Source organism: Drosophila kikkawai, chromosome 3R (genome assembly GCF_030179895.1).
Source record: "Drosophila kikkawai strain 14028-0561.14 chromosome 3R, DkikHiC1v2, whole genome shotgun sequence".
Lineage (NCBI taxonomy): Eukaryota > Metazoa > Arthropoda > Insecta > Diptera > Drosophilidae > Drosophila > Drosophila kikkawai.
Window position 1 is genome coordinate 15,925,607 of NC_091731.1, and position 14,903 is coordinate 15,940,509.

The 14,903-nt window shown below is 34.2% G+C and overlaps 1 protein-coding gene and 1 long non-coding RNA gene across 2 annotated transcripts; one reads left to right on the top strand and one right to left on the bottom strand.

Annotated features, from left to right (window-relative positions):
- Nucleotides 1-2,512: 2,512 nt before the first annotated feature.
- Nucleotides 2,513-6,597, bottom strand: Ugt49B2 (UDP-glycosyltransferase family 49 member B2). Its single transcript, XM_017180088.3, has 5 exons — nt 6,575-6,597; nt 6,137-6,380; nt 5,412-6,077; nt 4,788-5,356; nt 2,513-2,548 (listed from the first exon to the last, which is right to left on the bottom strand). The coding sequence occupies exons 1-5, from the start codon at nt 6,575-6,577 to the stop codon at nt 2,513-2,515; spliced, it is 1,518 nt and encodes a 505-aa protein (XP_017035577.2). The 5' UTR covers nt 6,578-6,597.
- Nucleotides 6,598-11,190: 4,593 nt separating this feature from the next.
- On the top strand, nt 11,191-11,758 carry LOC138928683 (uncharacterized). Its single transcript, XR_011445070.1, has 3 exons — nt 11,191-11,327; nt 11,382-11,557; nt 11,617-11,758. It is a non-coding gene; the product is annotated as an uncharacterized lncRNA (long non-coding RNA).
- The last annotated feature ends 3,145 nt before the right edge of the window (nt 11,759-14,903 follow it).

A 14,903-nucleotide genomic window follows, 5' to 3' on the forward strand; every position in this document is an offset into this window, starting at 1 on the left:
TTGCCTTAGTATTTTCCATTTCCCAATGGATCCCAGTCTTATCAGCTGCCTGAGGAGCGTCTCTAGCAGGCGGAAAACACTTGAAGATCCATTGATAAACAGTCACTCTTGGCATGTTGGGGATCTGTTTTTCCCTTGGCATCGAAAAAAGTGTTTGGATCGCGAGAAGAACAAAACAAAAAACTGAATGGTGTCGTATACATGGATAAACACTTTAATGAAACAGTTTCCTTTCTGGAAAAGTTTCCTCTTCTAGAGGAATCTTTTTGGCTGAGCACCTGCAACTTACTTGGCGCGTTAATCGTTTGTTTTCATATATTTATTTCGAACAACATAAAGGTGCTTAAAGCCCGTTTAAGTGCCCATTGTTTAGTGTAAACAGTTGGAAAAATGGATGCCTTCCCTTGAGTCATCTGAAAGAGTGGGTGCTTTGAGAATTTACAGTGGACTCTTGGTGGTGGGGAATTTAGAGAAAAACTGTATTTAAATTACTGAAAATCAATGAAAAAGAAGGGATGTTGGAAAATAACTTAAAAAAAAATTGGGTATTGAAAAGTTTATTAAAAATCTTTGATTTGCTTTTAAAAATATTTTGAATCCCTACTTAAATTTAATTGATTTACTATAATTGTGAATTATAACTATTATCACGCTCAAATTTTATCAAAAATATCGTTATGTTGGTTATATCTAAAATTTAAATAAAGATAAGTAACAAAATGAACGATTAAATATCGAATATCGTTTCAAAATATATCAAACATATCGTTGACTTAGACATATTAACAATTTAGGCGAATATAGTACGATTAACAATGTAAAAACGTAAACTTTTTATGTAAAAATGTAAACTTTATATACTAAGGTAACTCTAAGAAACTTTCTAATGTAAATATCGATATGAAACTTTGCACTCGATATTGTTATCGACCATGCATGATCGAAGAGGTGCGATCAGCGAAGAAATATAAAATAAAGATAAAACAAAATTCGAGTTTTACATTTATTAAAATTTTGAACATCGAAGAATATTGTTTTTAACCATAGAATACGTAAAGAGGTCCTATTTATCAATTATAATATCGATTTATCGCGCAACGATAAATGTATTTATTAACCATACATATGAACAATATATTATCGGTATATCAAACATTTTAGACATGCCTGAGTCGGTATTGTCTAGTTTTATTAACCGGGTACCTAACTATTAATATTTTCCATTTCATAAATATCTCTCCCTTAAAATGCATCTATAAACAAGTTAATAGATACCTCGACTGGTGGCCTAATTGGCCTTTTTCTCATTCGAATTACCCTGAATTCTCTGCATTGCATAAATCAACATCCATTTTGTGGTATAAAGAGCAGCTTAATGCCTCGTTAGCTTTCGTCACTAAGCTGAGCAATTTAGGTTTCAAATGAATTCCACCTACTTTTCCTTAGTGGCCTCTCTCTTTACCTTTTCCTTCGTTTTTCTTCTCTATTTTTCCTCTCCTTTTTTTTTTCATAATGATTATAAGAAGAATTTCTTTTCGGATTCTGCCACCCAAAATAACGCCTATCGGCCACACCCACTCCAATGTCGTCGGCAGCTATTAGCAGCAATTTTCAATTTCCTTTCTGATGAAGCACATGGCAAGAGAGCAAATTACATGGCGCACAAGATGGGACATTCACTTTTCCTTAGTTTTTTTTCCTTTTTTTCCCATCTTCTTTTTGCATCGTTTTTCCCCCTTTTTGAACTCAGTGTCCTGGCTGGCGCACACGTCCGCAATTGTCCTGAGCGCTCCTCCGTCTTCGATTCGAAAAGAACATTTTCTTGCTGCTCCTGCCGCTGGGTGGCTGAGTGGGTCGAAAATACAGCCCAGACGAGCGACGGGAGCAAATGAACGGCCATTATGTTTATCCGAAGTGAAAGCGACGGCTGAAGTGAATTTTTAACGAGGCGAAGGAAGCCCGTCGAGAAGTTGCTCGGCAGTGCGTTGCAGTGAGTTGGCGAGCTATCCTGCCGGCCAAGGACATGCTTCAATAGAATAAGAAGAAAATTACACTTAAACGCTGCGGCGTGTCGACAGCTTCTTCTGTCGTTGCCTTAGGTGGTCAGCTTTTTATACTAGAGACAGAGGTTATTTGTATTTTTTATAGATGTTTGTAACGGTAAAAATATTATTTTATAAGAAATTTATTATTCTGGTGTAAGTTTAACAAACTCCAAATATTTTATAAATAATAAATAAACAAGCTTGGACAACAATATAGACAGGTTATCTTTAACCAAATCGGACTAAATTGTATTCTATGAAATCCTTTCTCTTCTTTTAAAGATATTTATAAAGTATCGATATTTGATGCAGAGCACGATTAATAAATCGATAGTTTAACATTGAGATAAGTGCCATAAAGCGATATATTGTTTGATCTATCGAACTTTGTTTAAACTTCGTTGTAAATATAGATAAACAGTAATCAAAAAATGTATTTTTAGAAATATATATTTTAAGTAGGTCCTCTAGAGAAGACCAAAAATGTTGTCATTGTCGAATTTCTGTTAAATTACATTGATTATATCGATATATTATCCTTAAATGCATTATTTTTGCCTATATTTAACTTTAATCAATCTAAATTCTGTTTTATATATGATAATAAGCTGGATATATTTTTTTATATATTATATTGTTCCTTTTCTTTGGTTATACATGCCTATATAAACAATTATAAATAAAAATATATATAAAATAAGATAAAAAAAGAAAAAGCTTAATAAATAATAAAAATAAAATAAAATAAATCATATATAAAAAGTAATTAAATATTATTTTATAGACTATATATATTACATTTAATAATCATCATAATTTATCAATAAAATTGTAAATGTAAATCAATATTTTTCGATATTTTTAAAGTGAATTCGATTATCGATATATCGTTTTAAACGATTTATTTTGATATAAAATATACAAGAACGTTTTGGATGTTCTCGTTAGATTTATAATATTAATACCAAAAATTTCTCTTACACCTGAAGAACATATAGCTTTCGGCTTGCCAAAAGTAAGCTGTATTCTGGTCCTTCCCGTTTCCCTGGGAGGGTAACCAACTCTGATTGGGCTGCATTCAAAGGTGACTATCTCCAAATTGCCGGTCAATTAACCATTTCACCCAGAAGCTCTCTCATCCCTCATTAACCTGTCTTCATCAATCTCAACTGCGGTGTACAAGACCAAATTCCTTTGGAGGAGGATTTCAAGTTTATTTGCCTAAGCCGTTGACAGACAAACAGCTTCGGATCACCCTTTCCGCACGCAGAAGCAGCAACAGCAGCAGCACTCATACGCCCTGTGCGCCATCTGCATTAACATATCATTAGGGCGTGCGTGTGTGTGTATGTTTGGCTGTTTATCGGGGCTTTTGTTTACAATAAAGCGTAATCATGTGTTACAAATACCAATAATAATTCGAATGGGCAATGTAACCCTAGCCAGCTAGCACAGCCTCCAACGCGGGGCGTCGCACCCACTTCAATGTCAGTCCGTGAATGCATAATGAGCTGTATGTATGTACATATGTGTGTTGTGCAGAGGCCATATAGAGCTGAGGCCTGCTACTCCGGTCGTGTCTCTGCACTCTCGCCTCAAGTGCACTTGCCGGAGACGGAGACCCCGCCCGGAGTCGTGTAAACATCCCATTTGTGTCCAACAACCAAATGGCGCTGGCAACTGGCTGTGGCGCTTTCATTGCAGGAAGCAACTGTCTTTTGGGTCAATTTGTTTATGCGATTTGTGGAATTGGGTAGATATGGGATTTAGGAAAATGTATATGGGATATACTTATCTGTTTCAAGTATGTAAACATGTTCAAATAATTAATAAATAACAGTTGAACGTTTCGAAATATTTATTTAAATTTCCCAAAAAATATGAACAATGAATTATTATTTGATTTAATTGAAGATTAGGTGTTCTTCATTCCGTGTTGTTGTTTAGCTTAATAATTAGTTCTTAATAAAATATATAAAAGGGAGACTTATATGTGTAATATTTTTCTATATTACCTTTTCCTTAAATCCGAGAAATCAAAAGAAAACCTTTGACTATATCTTTTCATTTCAAAGTTTTCGAATACTTTGAAAACCAATGAATACTGGAATATGTAGAAATAATAATTTGAGCAATTCATGGCTATATAATGATCATGTTGAAATCCCATTAAATCTCTGATGAGTAAGCTTCTCTAAAAAAATATATATATCTATTCGTTTTTGGCTTTTGAATTTTTTGCTCAATTCCTAAAGAGCACTTGGCCTGGCACTCAGGCGCCTTAAGTTGTATTGTATGGCCATGCCATTTGGATTCATTAAATACTTAAGTAGAAGCTCAAGTGCCAAAGCTTAAGTGTACGGGGTTATTATTGCAAAAAATAAGAATATAAAAAACCAACAAAGGGCAGGTCAAGTATTCATAAAATAAGCACATGTGGTAATGAGAAAATGTTATTTTGAAATGGAATAATGAACATAAATTGAATCTACAGATTGTAATATTTATAAGAGAAATTACAGGACTATAAAAAATTATATAAAATGATACAATAATTTGAAATATATCAATTAATTTAATATTTATTGTTATTTTTGCTTTAACCAATTTAATTTAAATTTATTTCTTATTTTCTTATACTACCTCTCATTGTATTTTTTTCCACTTTGTAATTCCCTGCAAATCTTTAACCTTTCGAAAAATTCTGCATAATATTAAAATAAAGAATGAAATAATAAATACTATAATAGCAACGACATCCAGTAGATAAAATTGATACCAGGGAAGGTTTACCCCTGCTGCCACCAAGTGTGGAGCTCCACGATGTTCAATGACATAATCTATCCAGTACATGGCCGTGTCCATAGCCCCGAGCGGACGATCCCTAAAGATCTTTGAAGCTCGATTCATATTATCTTTGTATTTAGGATTTGACAGCAACTCTGTGAGGGCCAACTCTAGCTTTTCCTCCGATATGTCCCGATAGTCCAGACCAATGGCATAGCCAGCAGATATCCCTTCCTTTATATTGGGATTCTGATCGAAATAGAAAGGCATTCCCAGCACTGGGACCGCATGATGTACTGCCTCCTGCATGCCAAAGAGTCCGCCATGGGCAATGAAAACCCTCACCTTAGGATGGGCCAAAATATCAGCTTGTGGCAGCCACTTTTCCACTTTTACATTTCCAGGGAGATTGGGCAACTTGTCATCTTCGAATTTCCACAAAACGCGTTGTTTGAGCCTGGCAAAAACACCAAGGAAGATGTTTAGCTTCTCGGCCGGCATGTCAGCACTGCGGACTTGGGATCCTAAGAGAGAAGGCTTTATGGAAAACTTGAATTTTTTATCATATATAAAACTTACCCAGACTAAAGTATATAGCACCGTGTTCTGCCTCATCGAGAAACTTTTGTATATGTCCTGGCAACCGTTTGGGTGGCTGGATGTGCAGTCCTCCCACAGAGATCATGTTAAAGGTCATGGGTCTTGGAGATGTCAGGGGCATATAGCTGTTCAAGAATATGGCCGAGATATTTCTTTCCAATTCCTTAACCCTTGGCACCTCTGGCAATAAACTAGCAAAATACTTTTTTATAATGGCATCCTGGGCTGGATAATAGAAAAGTTCTCTATGGAAATCCTCTTTAGCACCAATTACCACATTTTCTAGCCTTTGCCAAAGGGTCATTCTATCCGTGCAGGATAGAAAAACATTTGGCACATACGATAATGGCGTTATAAAGCCAAAGAGTTGGCTAAAATAGTTGGCATAAGCAAAGGTTGCTATGCTTATAACCGGCACTTGGTACAAATGACCCAGCATCAAAGCTCCTTCATTGTAAAACTGTTCCACCAAGAGGAGATCATATTTTCCCACTTTATCCTTGGCATGGATTAGCTTTTGAATCTCTGGTTGGGCCAAAGCAAAATCCGTTGACTTTAGGCCAATGTGTTGGGCCAATTTCATAGCTGTCCATTTGGGTACATCAACCATGTCCAGGGCCGACGAGGTCTTCATTATTTCAGAAACTATTTAAAATAATAATTATTTAGTATTATAGTGACAATGTTTTAGTTACAAATCTTACTATCAGCCCATGTATTGTAAAGTGGCAAAAGAACTTCTGTGTAGTTGGCTCCCAGATTTTCCTTGGCCAAGGAAAATGGTGTTATAAAGGTAACCTCATGTCCACGTTGCACTAGCTCTCGTATAATGGCATTTGTCATCATAAAGTGACTTCGAACGGGCAGAAAGAAAGGTGCCAAAATTCTGGCCCCTTCCCCATGTCCAAAGAGAAGCAATATTATAAAACGGATAATAGTTGAGGGTTTCTTGAAATATAAGAAAATAATGTATAATTATTATGTGATTTAATTATGTTATGTTATTATTGTTTTGAGCGAAAAAAGGTTCATTATTTAACATTATTAGCTGGAAAAAATCATAGCACTTTCAACAAACACTCGTATAACTTTATTAATACATTTTTATAATTTTTGTTGTTGAATTTAAACACTTCACTAACCATTTTTCCTGCAAAAATGTTACTTTTTGTATGTCTTGATCACTGGCCAGTCAACGGCATACTGATTTGGGTGACATTTTGGATAGCTGATATTTTTCCACTGTTAATCTGTATAATACAGCCAAGTCATGACGTGAAGATGAGTTTATTTCAAGATCACAGCTTGACATCGATAAGAGAATGGACCTTTTCTCCCATGTTTATCTTGAAAGTATGTCAGTTAATAAAGGGGAAATTTTGGTGAGCGTAATCTTGTCTGAAAGACCAAATGTCTTTCAGTTGACCTTATCAGCAGACTCCCTAAGATAAGGTTAGTAAAAATAGAAATTATTTCTTTTTATAACTGAATTCTGAGATTTAAATATTCTAATATTCATTCATATTTCTATATAATATTTAGTTTTGCATTTAAGTGATTTCAATGGTGATATAAAACAAGAGCAAGATTTTCCATTTCAAAACTTTCCTCTTCAAGTTTATGCTGCACACTTCCCAAAGCGATCAAGCTAAACGATAGGAAATCGTAAATAAAACCTAAATTTGACTAAATTAAATATTTGTTTCCCGGTGTGTGGTAAATGAAGATTCTAAACTGGAGGCTGCTTCCTTGTAAACGTTCTCCGTTACCCGAAATCCCAGCTATAATGTACAGTAAACAATGGGTTTAAAATACGATTATAAATGGTTAAATTGCAATAAAACTCAACGCGCCAATTTGTAGGCAATTAAATTTTATATACGATCAGGAATTTCGATGGTGGATTGCTCCGTGACGTCCGATTCGGTCTTCGATCGCCACAAGGGAGGTATGGAGGCATCGATCATTCAATTTGGCGTTGCAGACTTATTATTGTTTACTTTGTCATATTTTGCCAATGTGTTTTTTTATTGTTCTTCGCGCCGCATTCGTACTCGTATTTAGATTGCCACTATTTGTTGCTGCATGCCAGCCAGCAGTGATACTTTGTTTATTGTCTCGGCCAGGCCAAATAAATGCAACGGCTTTTCTGCGGTAAATTTGGCTTCTACTTCTTGTTTTGTCGATTTGGCCATAAACCTTGATCAGCAGTCAACCATCTGTGGGGATTCACAGAGAATACTAGACACACGAAACGCACTTGCAGGAGGATGGGGGGGCTCAAGTGGATAAAATTATTGCAAATTCCCTAATCTATGCGGATCCACTTTGGAGAATGCCCCAAGCAATGGTCTCAACAGCCGCCAAATGCAGCCATAAAATGCCCAAAATGCCTCGCCCTCCCCCCAAAAAAGTGTTCCATCAAAATCAAAGCTTTTAAGCCGCGGCCTGAAGTGTTTCGCTTGCGTTCTAATTTGCCTTTGGCGTTGGCATCGAATATGCAATTAGCCGCTATTACATTAATAATACGCGTACTTGTGTCTTCGACAGCAGACCCGGCCCAATGGTAATTGAAAATGGAAAATTCCGATATTTCCAATATATGTATATGGAAATTGAAAAATAAATTCAATTGAAAAGCGCACATTTGGCCAAAGTGAATCGTTTGTGCTTAAGAGCTTAAAAGTGCGCATCTTGCTTCATTGCATCTGTATCTTTATCTATGTATATTTGTATCTTTTGCACTGCGGGAAAATGTCGTCTGAAGGTAAGAAAAATATTTTCAGATGTGAAAAATTATTTTAGAAAATTTTAACAATTAACTTGACATTGATTTTATCTGAAATGTTTTGGTGTAATGTTCACCTGGATGAACAAATTTACTAGTTCATTTTTACAAAATGAGTCAACTTACTTATATTGCTTACTTGTTCTACTCTTCATTTGCTCAGTTGCTCAGTTGTTCACTCTTTTTATACTGATTTCTGAGTATTTCATTTGAAAACTGAGTACAAAAATAAGCAAAATGAACCAAAATGAACAAGTGAATATAAATGAGCAAGTGAACATAAATACCAATTGCAATGAATAAATGTTTATGGTGTTTTGTTCACTGACTAATGAGTAATTCAAGCTAAAATACTTGTATGCCTGGAATAGTCAATATATACGTTTTTTGTAAATTAAAATGAATCTTTAAGTATTAAATTGCCAACAAAAATGTCGAATTTAGAATGTAAATTCATATTATATTTTGTTTTTATAAAGGTAATTATATCTAATTATATTTGTTTATAAATATCTATTACATAAATTTCTATCATCTATGTCTTTGCCTAAATCCGTAAAGATCATATTTTTATTCTTCCCCAGTTTATTTGTTTGACCTTCCCGGCGACACATATGCAATTGAAAATCATTGTCGCCGTCGCGGATGCACTGGCTCCACGATCATGTAATCATGCGTGTGGCTTTGTTTACAAATCACGCCTTGTCGCCGCCTCCGGCCAGACAGGACACTCTTGAGGATGTCGGCAAATGGACGGAACGGTGAAATATGTGTGAACGCCGGGCCGGACTCCTCCAGGTCCTGCGTGTGGCCACAGTTGCTAATTGGGATCGCCACTCGAGATCTGTCTAGACAGCTGTTCTGCGGTGGTCCTGGTACTGTGCGCCAAGTAGCTTGTTTAGACGGCCACCGCGGGGCATTTGCGACACATTAGTTGACCACTGTTTGGGCAACAAAACTGGTGGAAAGTCAGAGCGCGCCAAGGCGAAAAAAACAGAAGGGAGTGGAGACCACACAACGCTCCGAAATAACACAAAACCGTACTCCAAATAAGCAAAGCGCAGTAACAACAAACATAGCTACACAGGGGCGAAAATGTTGTTGATATTCCAAACATGAAATTATGTTTAGCTTTAATTTTTTTATATTTTTTTGGTTTGGAATTTAATTTTAAATTTTTAAATAAATCTTGGAATATTATATTATATTTTAAATTTTGTTGATATTCCAAACATGAAATTATGTTTAGCTTATTTCTTTTATATTATTTTTTGGTTTGGAATTTAATTTTAAATTTTTAATAAAATCTTGGAATATTATATTGTGAAAATATGTTAAAAAACAGCAAAGTTGTAATTTTTTTCTAAAAATTGTTCCATATTTTGTATGGCAGATATATGATATAGTCGTCCGATGAGGGTTTAAAAATATGGAATAATTCTTGGGATAACTCATATTTCCGGCCGATTTCAACTCGAATCATAGGAACATCTTTATGATTTTTTATCCTTCTTTTTCCAAATCCTCAGATTTTTCGATCCTCAAGCATATGAGAAAAACCTTGACTAGATTGATTCGTCTGTTGAAAATAAGTACATATTGATTTACATATATGTGGAGTTTATTTTATAAATATTTGTTAAATTTATATACTCATAGAAATTTTCTTGTCAATATTTTAATATATAAGAATAAAAAACGAATTTTCAAATTAAAGTACTTATTTCCCCAGTGTAAATTGTTGCTGGGGGGAATGCATTTAATGTACTAGCAGAAACTCCTCAGCCCATCCATTCATTCATTTATCCTCGTCCATCCATCAGGCCCATCAGGTGTGTGGTGGCGTTGGCTTGGTGGCTGTGGATATGGATGTGAATATGGATGATGTTCCGATGCCGCCGTTAGAAGCGCAATTTGTTTATGCTACTTCGTGAGCAATAAAAGCACAGACGGCCATGTGGGTGGTCGTGGTCCCACCACCTTCGGGCCTTTTGGATTTTATGCAGTCGCTAGTTATGATGTACCATTCCATACATAGGGATGTATGTACATATGCCAGGGGGATGGGATAGATGGCATGCTCGTGTGCTAATCACCAGCAGCTCTTTGGAGCTGTTCATGTGGAATTAATCAAAGCATTGTCCTCTGGTCTGGAGTCCCTGTAATCCCTGTGAGAAACAAATTGAGTTATAATTGAATTGATTTCCAGAGAAAGCGGCCACTTACAAGTCTCGGATCGATCCAAGCTAGCTGTAAGGTTGAAGTGGCTGCCGAATAATTTGACATAATGGTTTCTTAATGAAGCGCTGCTATCTGCGTCTGAGAAAGGGTGCAGTGCAGCTACTCAAGTCAAGTGAGCTCTCGTTGAACTCCAATGGGATTCGGCAGTTTATTGACCTCGAAAGTGTCCAAAATTATTGAAGCTGGGAATATTTTCCGAGTTTAAAACACTGAAAATAAAAATATATATTGAAGAAAAACACATAAGCATTTTATTTCTACTCTTGCATTTTTCGAGTGAAGAATATTTCGAAATATGTTTTAGAATATGCTAGATTCTGTCAATGTTGAATAATTCGAACACTTTCTAATATGTATATATTTAAAACAAACATTTTAGGTAAGCATTACTGTGTTGGCCGCGGTTGCTGTTTTTGGAGAGTTACTCGTATCAATAAACTGAATCAAATCAAACAAAATTATCGTTATTTATCAACACCCACATGTAATTTATCCCATAGATAAAATCTACATATTCAATCGTCGGTTAATACTTATCAGATGCAGTAGCTACAGCTATAAAAATGCATCGAATAAATGCAGCAGATCATTCGTGAAAAATTTACACCTATAAAATGTTTCGACGCTCGCACTTGTCAATACTTTTCCTGCTGAAAATTGTAAGCCTTTCGGTTGAAAATCAGTATAAATTTGAGTTTGAGGACAACAAGATATTTACAAAATGTATGGATAATCCGAACGGGTTTAAGGGTATAGAAGGATTGTATGATCTTTCGAATATGACGTTTGAATTGAGTGAGGCAGGTATTGTCGTAAGTGGAAACGTGACAACTGTGTGAGAAGTAGAGCCAACTGATCGCATCGAGGTGAATATATTTGAATAAGAAGAAATCACTAGATTATTAACATCATTTTTTCAGGCTCGTATTAACGCATTACATTGGGAACGTGGCTTTTGGCAACCGACTATACTCAATATTTTGATTTTGGATTTCTGCAAAGTTATGTACGACAAGAACCAAATCTGGTACAGTATTATGACACAGCATGTCATCAACGTGGAGGAATTCGGGACAAGTGCGTCAACCATAATGGAGTAAGTGGGCAACTATTCAAAGGTCTTCAAATGTAATTGGTGCAAATGTTTCATTTCAGACGCTTATGGTGTTCGAACAGTATTTGGTGAAGTTCTTTTTTGGTGGGGCAGGAATTGTGATTCCATCTGGTCGCCACCAGATAATATATACTATGGTTGCTATCGATTTGAATAATGTTATCCGACCAAATGGAATATGCAGTGAATTAAATGGCGAATTTTTTAAAATCAAAAATTGAAAGTTACAAGTAAAATATAACGATTTACATGTACTTAAAAAAACTATTTAATGTTGTATTCCAATTTTCGTTTTTAAGATTGTGTTTACACTTATTTTATTTAAACAATTAATTTAAAAACAAAGCCCAAAAGTAGGCGATTCGTGATTTTATTTTTGAGGTGTAAAAAACAGAGGGCGAACGTATAAAGTACGATGTCAAACACGTTTTAGTTTTTTTTTAGTTTTAGTTTAAATTTTATAAATAAAAAAATGTTTTGTATTAAAGTATAATGTCAGGAGTTTTTTACAAATTATTTTTGATTCTTGAATTTTGTCAATTTTTACATTAAGGAGGACAAGAAAAATCGAAAGATTTTAAATTGGTTAAATTTTTAATCTTTATTAGCAGATTTATTAACCATAAAAAAACTAACTCAGAACAGCTTTCCGAATTGAATTTAATGCATTTTTGGCTTAATTATTGAATTTTTAAGCCCAAAAATGATCATATAAAATTATGAATAAATATTTAAAATTAATACACCTTAAGGGGTATAATAATTTCAGTCCGAAGCCAAAAAATCAGGGAAGGACCCATTTCCGACCCTATAAATCATATATATTCTTGATCAGCATTAAAAACAGAATCGATCTAGACATGTTTGCAAGAAAGTTAAAAATTTTAATTTTTTTTTTTTAATTTTATGTTTAATTTTATTGTTTAAGGAGGTCAAGAAAAATCGAAAAATTTTAAATTGGTTAAATTTGTAATCTTTATATGCAGATTTATTAACCATAAAAAACTAACTTAGAACAGCTTTCCGAATTGAATTTAATGCATTTTTGGCTTAATTATTGAATTTTTAATCCCAAAAATGATCATATAAAATTATGAATAAATATTTAAAATTAATACACCTTAAGGGGTATAATAATTTCAGTCCGAAGCCAAAAAATCAGGGAAGGACCCATTTCCGACCCTATAAATCATATATATTCTTGATCAGCATTAAAAACAGAATCGACCTAGACATGTTTGCAAGAAAATTAAAAATTTTAATTTTTTTTTTAAATTTTATGTTTAATTTTATTGTTTAATTTTATTGTTTAAGGGGGTAAGGTATTTAATTTTTTTTTTCGTAAATTTTTTTTTATTTTTTATTTTAAAAGTTCAATATCTTAAGAATATTGTGTCCAAGTTTTACATCGATCAGAGTAAAATTGACGAAGTTATGCGGAGTTGAACGAAGGTCGGTTGGTGTTCAATGCATGAGAATCACAAAGTTTAAAGTTCTTTAGATAAATCTACAGGTACTCTCGGTGAGATTTTTTTAATTTTTAATTTTATTATATTTTTTATTTAACAAATTAACTAATTTTTGGAGTCAAAAATCGGGGTTTTGACTTCAAATTTTGATAAAAAATAGGGAAAAAATTTTAAAAATAAAAACGCTTCGTGAATACCTTAGGACACTTATCCTTTAACGAATGAGGTATAATTTTTGTAGATCGGATGATTCTGTGGACAGTTAGGATGTACACCGCAAACCAACTTTTTTTGGAGGCGACTCGGGAGATTCCCTATAACTCCTCTACATCTAAATATTTTTCAATACAAAATTGATTACAAACTGTTCCAATATTGTGTTATTATATGGTATTTAATTCGTTAAGCTAGCTTTAGCCGTTTCGCCACAACATTTTATTGAAAAGTGGGCATTTTTGCACCGAATTAACCTTACCCCCCCCCCCCCCCCCCCCCTTAAGAATTTCTGAAAGTGTATGTAAAAACTCCCTTGCGACATCTAGCGGTGTCGACGTCAAAGCGCCCCCTGAAGGCGGTAAACAGAATCTCTGAATTTCATTCACCAATTTTCATTCCAACAGTGATGCTCATTTTTCAATTTTACTCAGAAAAGCCATTAAAAAATATACACTTATTTAATATTGTTAAAAATAACTGATGCAGAAATGCAGAAAGCTATTAAGCTGGAAAGGTTCTTACCTTGGAAAATAGATTTAATTAGAGAATATATATGCCCTAAAGGATAGAGATTTTAACATAAAAGTAGTAATGGTATGCATATAAAATAGCAATTTTAATAAAAATTATCATATATAAAATAGAGTATATAAATATCGACTAGGTATTTTCTACATCATAATAATTACACGATTACATGATTTTTTACAATCATTAGAATATTATTTTCCACAATTATTTAATTATTTTGCGTTATATCAAAAACCACACCACAAATCTAATTACAGTCCACAGTGTCCTGTAGCGACAATCTATACGCGAGATCATTAGTTAATGTTTATCTGATGAAGTAGCTACAGCTATAAATACGGCATCAGATGTATCTAAAAGTTTATTCTCGTGAAAAATAAATACAAAATGTTTCGACCTTCGCACTTGTCAAGGCAAATACTTATCCTTGTGACTATTGTGAGCCTTACGGTTGAAATTCAGTATGAATTTGAGTTTGAGGATGACAAGATATTTACGAAATGTCTCGATAATCCGAACGGGTTTAAGGATATAGAAGGATTGTTTGATCTTTCGAATATGACGTTTGAATGGGGCGAAGAAGGTATCGTCGTAAGTGGTAACATGACAACTGTGTGGGAAGTAGAGCCAACTGATCGCATCGAGGTAAATATATTTGAATAAGGAGCAAGGACTTTACTATTAATAGAGATTTTTTAGGTCCGTTCGCACACATTACATTGGGAACGTGGCTTTTGGCAACCGACAATACTAAACATTTTTGTTTTTGATTTCTGCAAAGTTATGTACGACAAGAACCAAATATGGTACAGTATTATGACACAGCATGTCATCAACGTGGAGGAAATTCGGGACAAGTGCATTAATAATAAAGGAGTAAGTTTGCTTTTAAAGGTCTGACCTGATGTGATTAGTAAAAATGTTTTATTTTCAGACGCTTTTAATGTTCGAAAAGTTTTTGATGAAGGCCGAATTGGGTATAGGGATGGTCCTCTCCTCTGGACGGTACCGAATAGTAGTTAATTTGGTTGCCATTGACTTGAATAATATTACACGACCAAATGGAATATGTTATGAAACAATAGGGACATTTTTTAAAATCAAGAATTGAT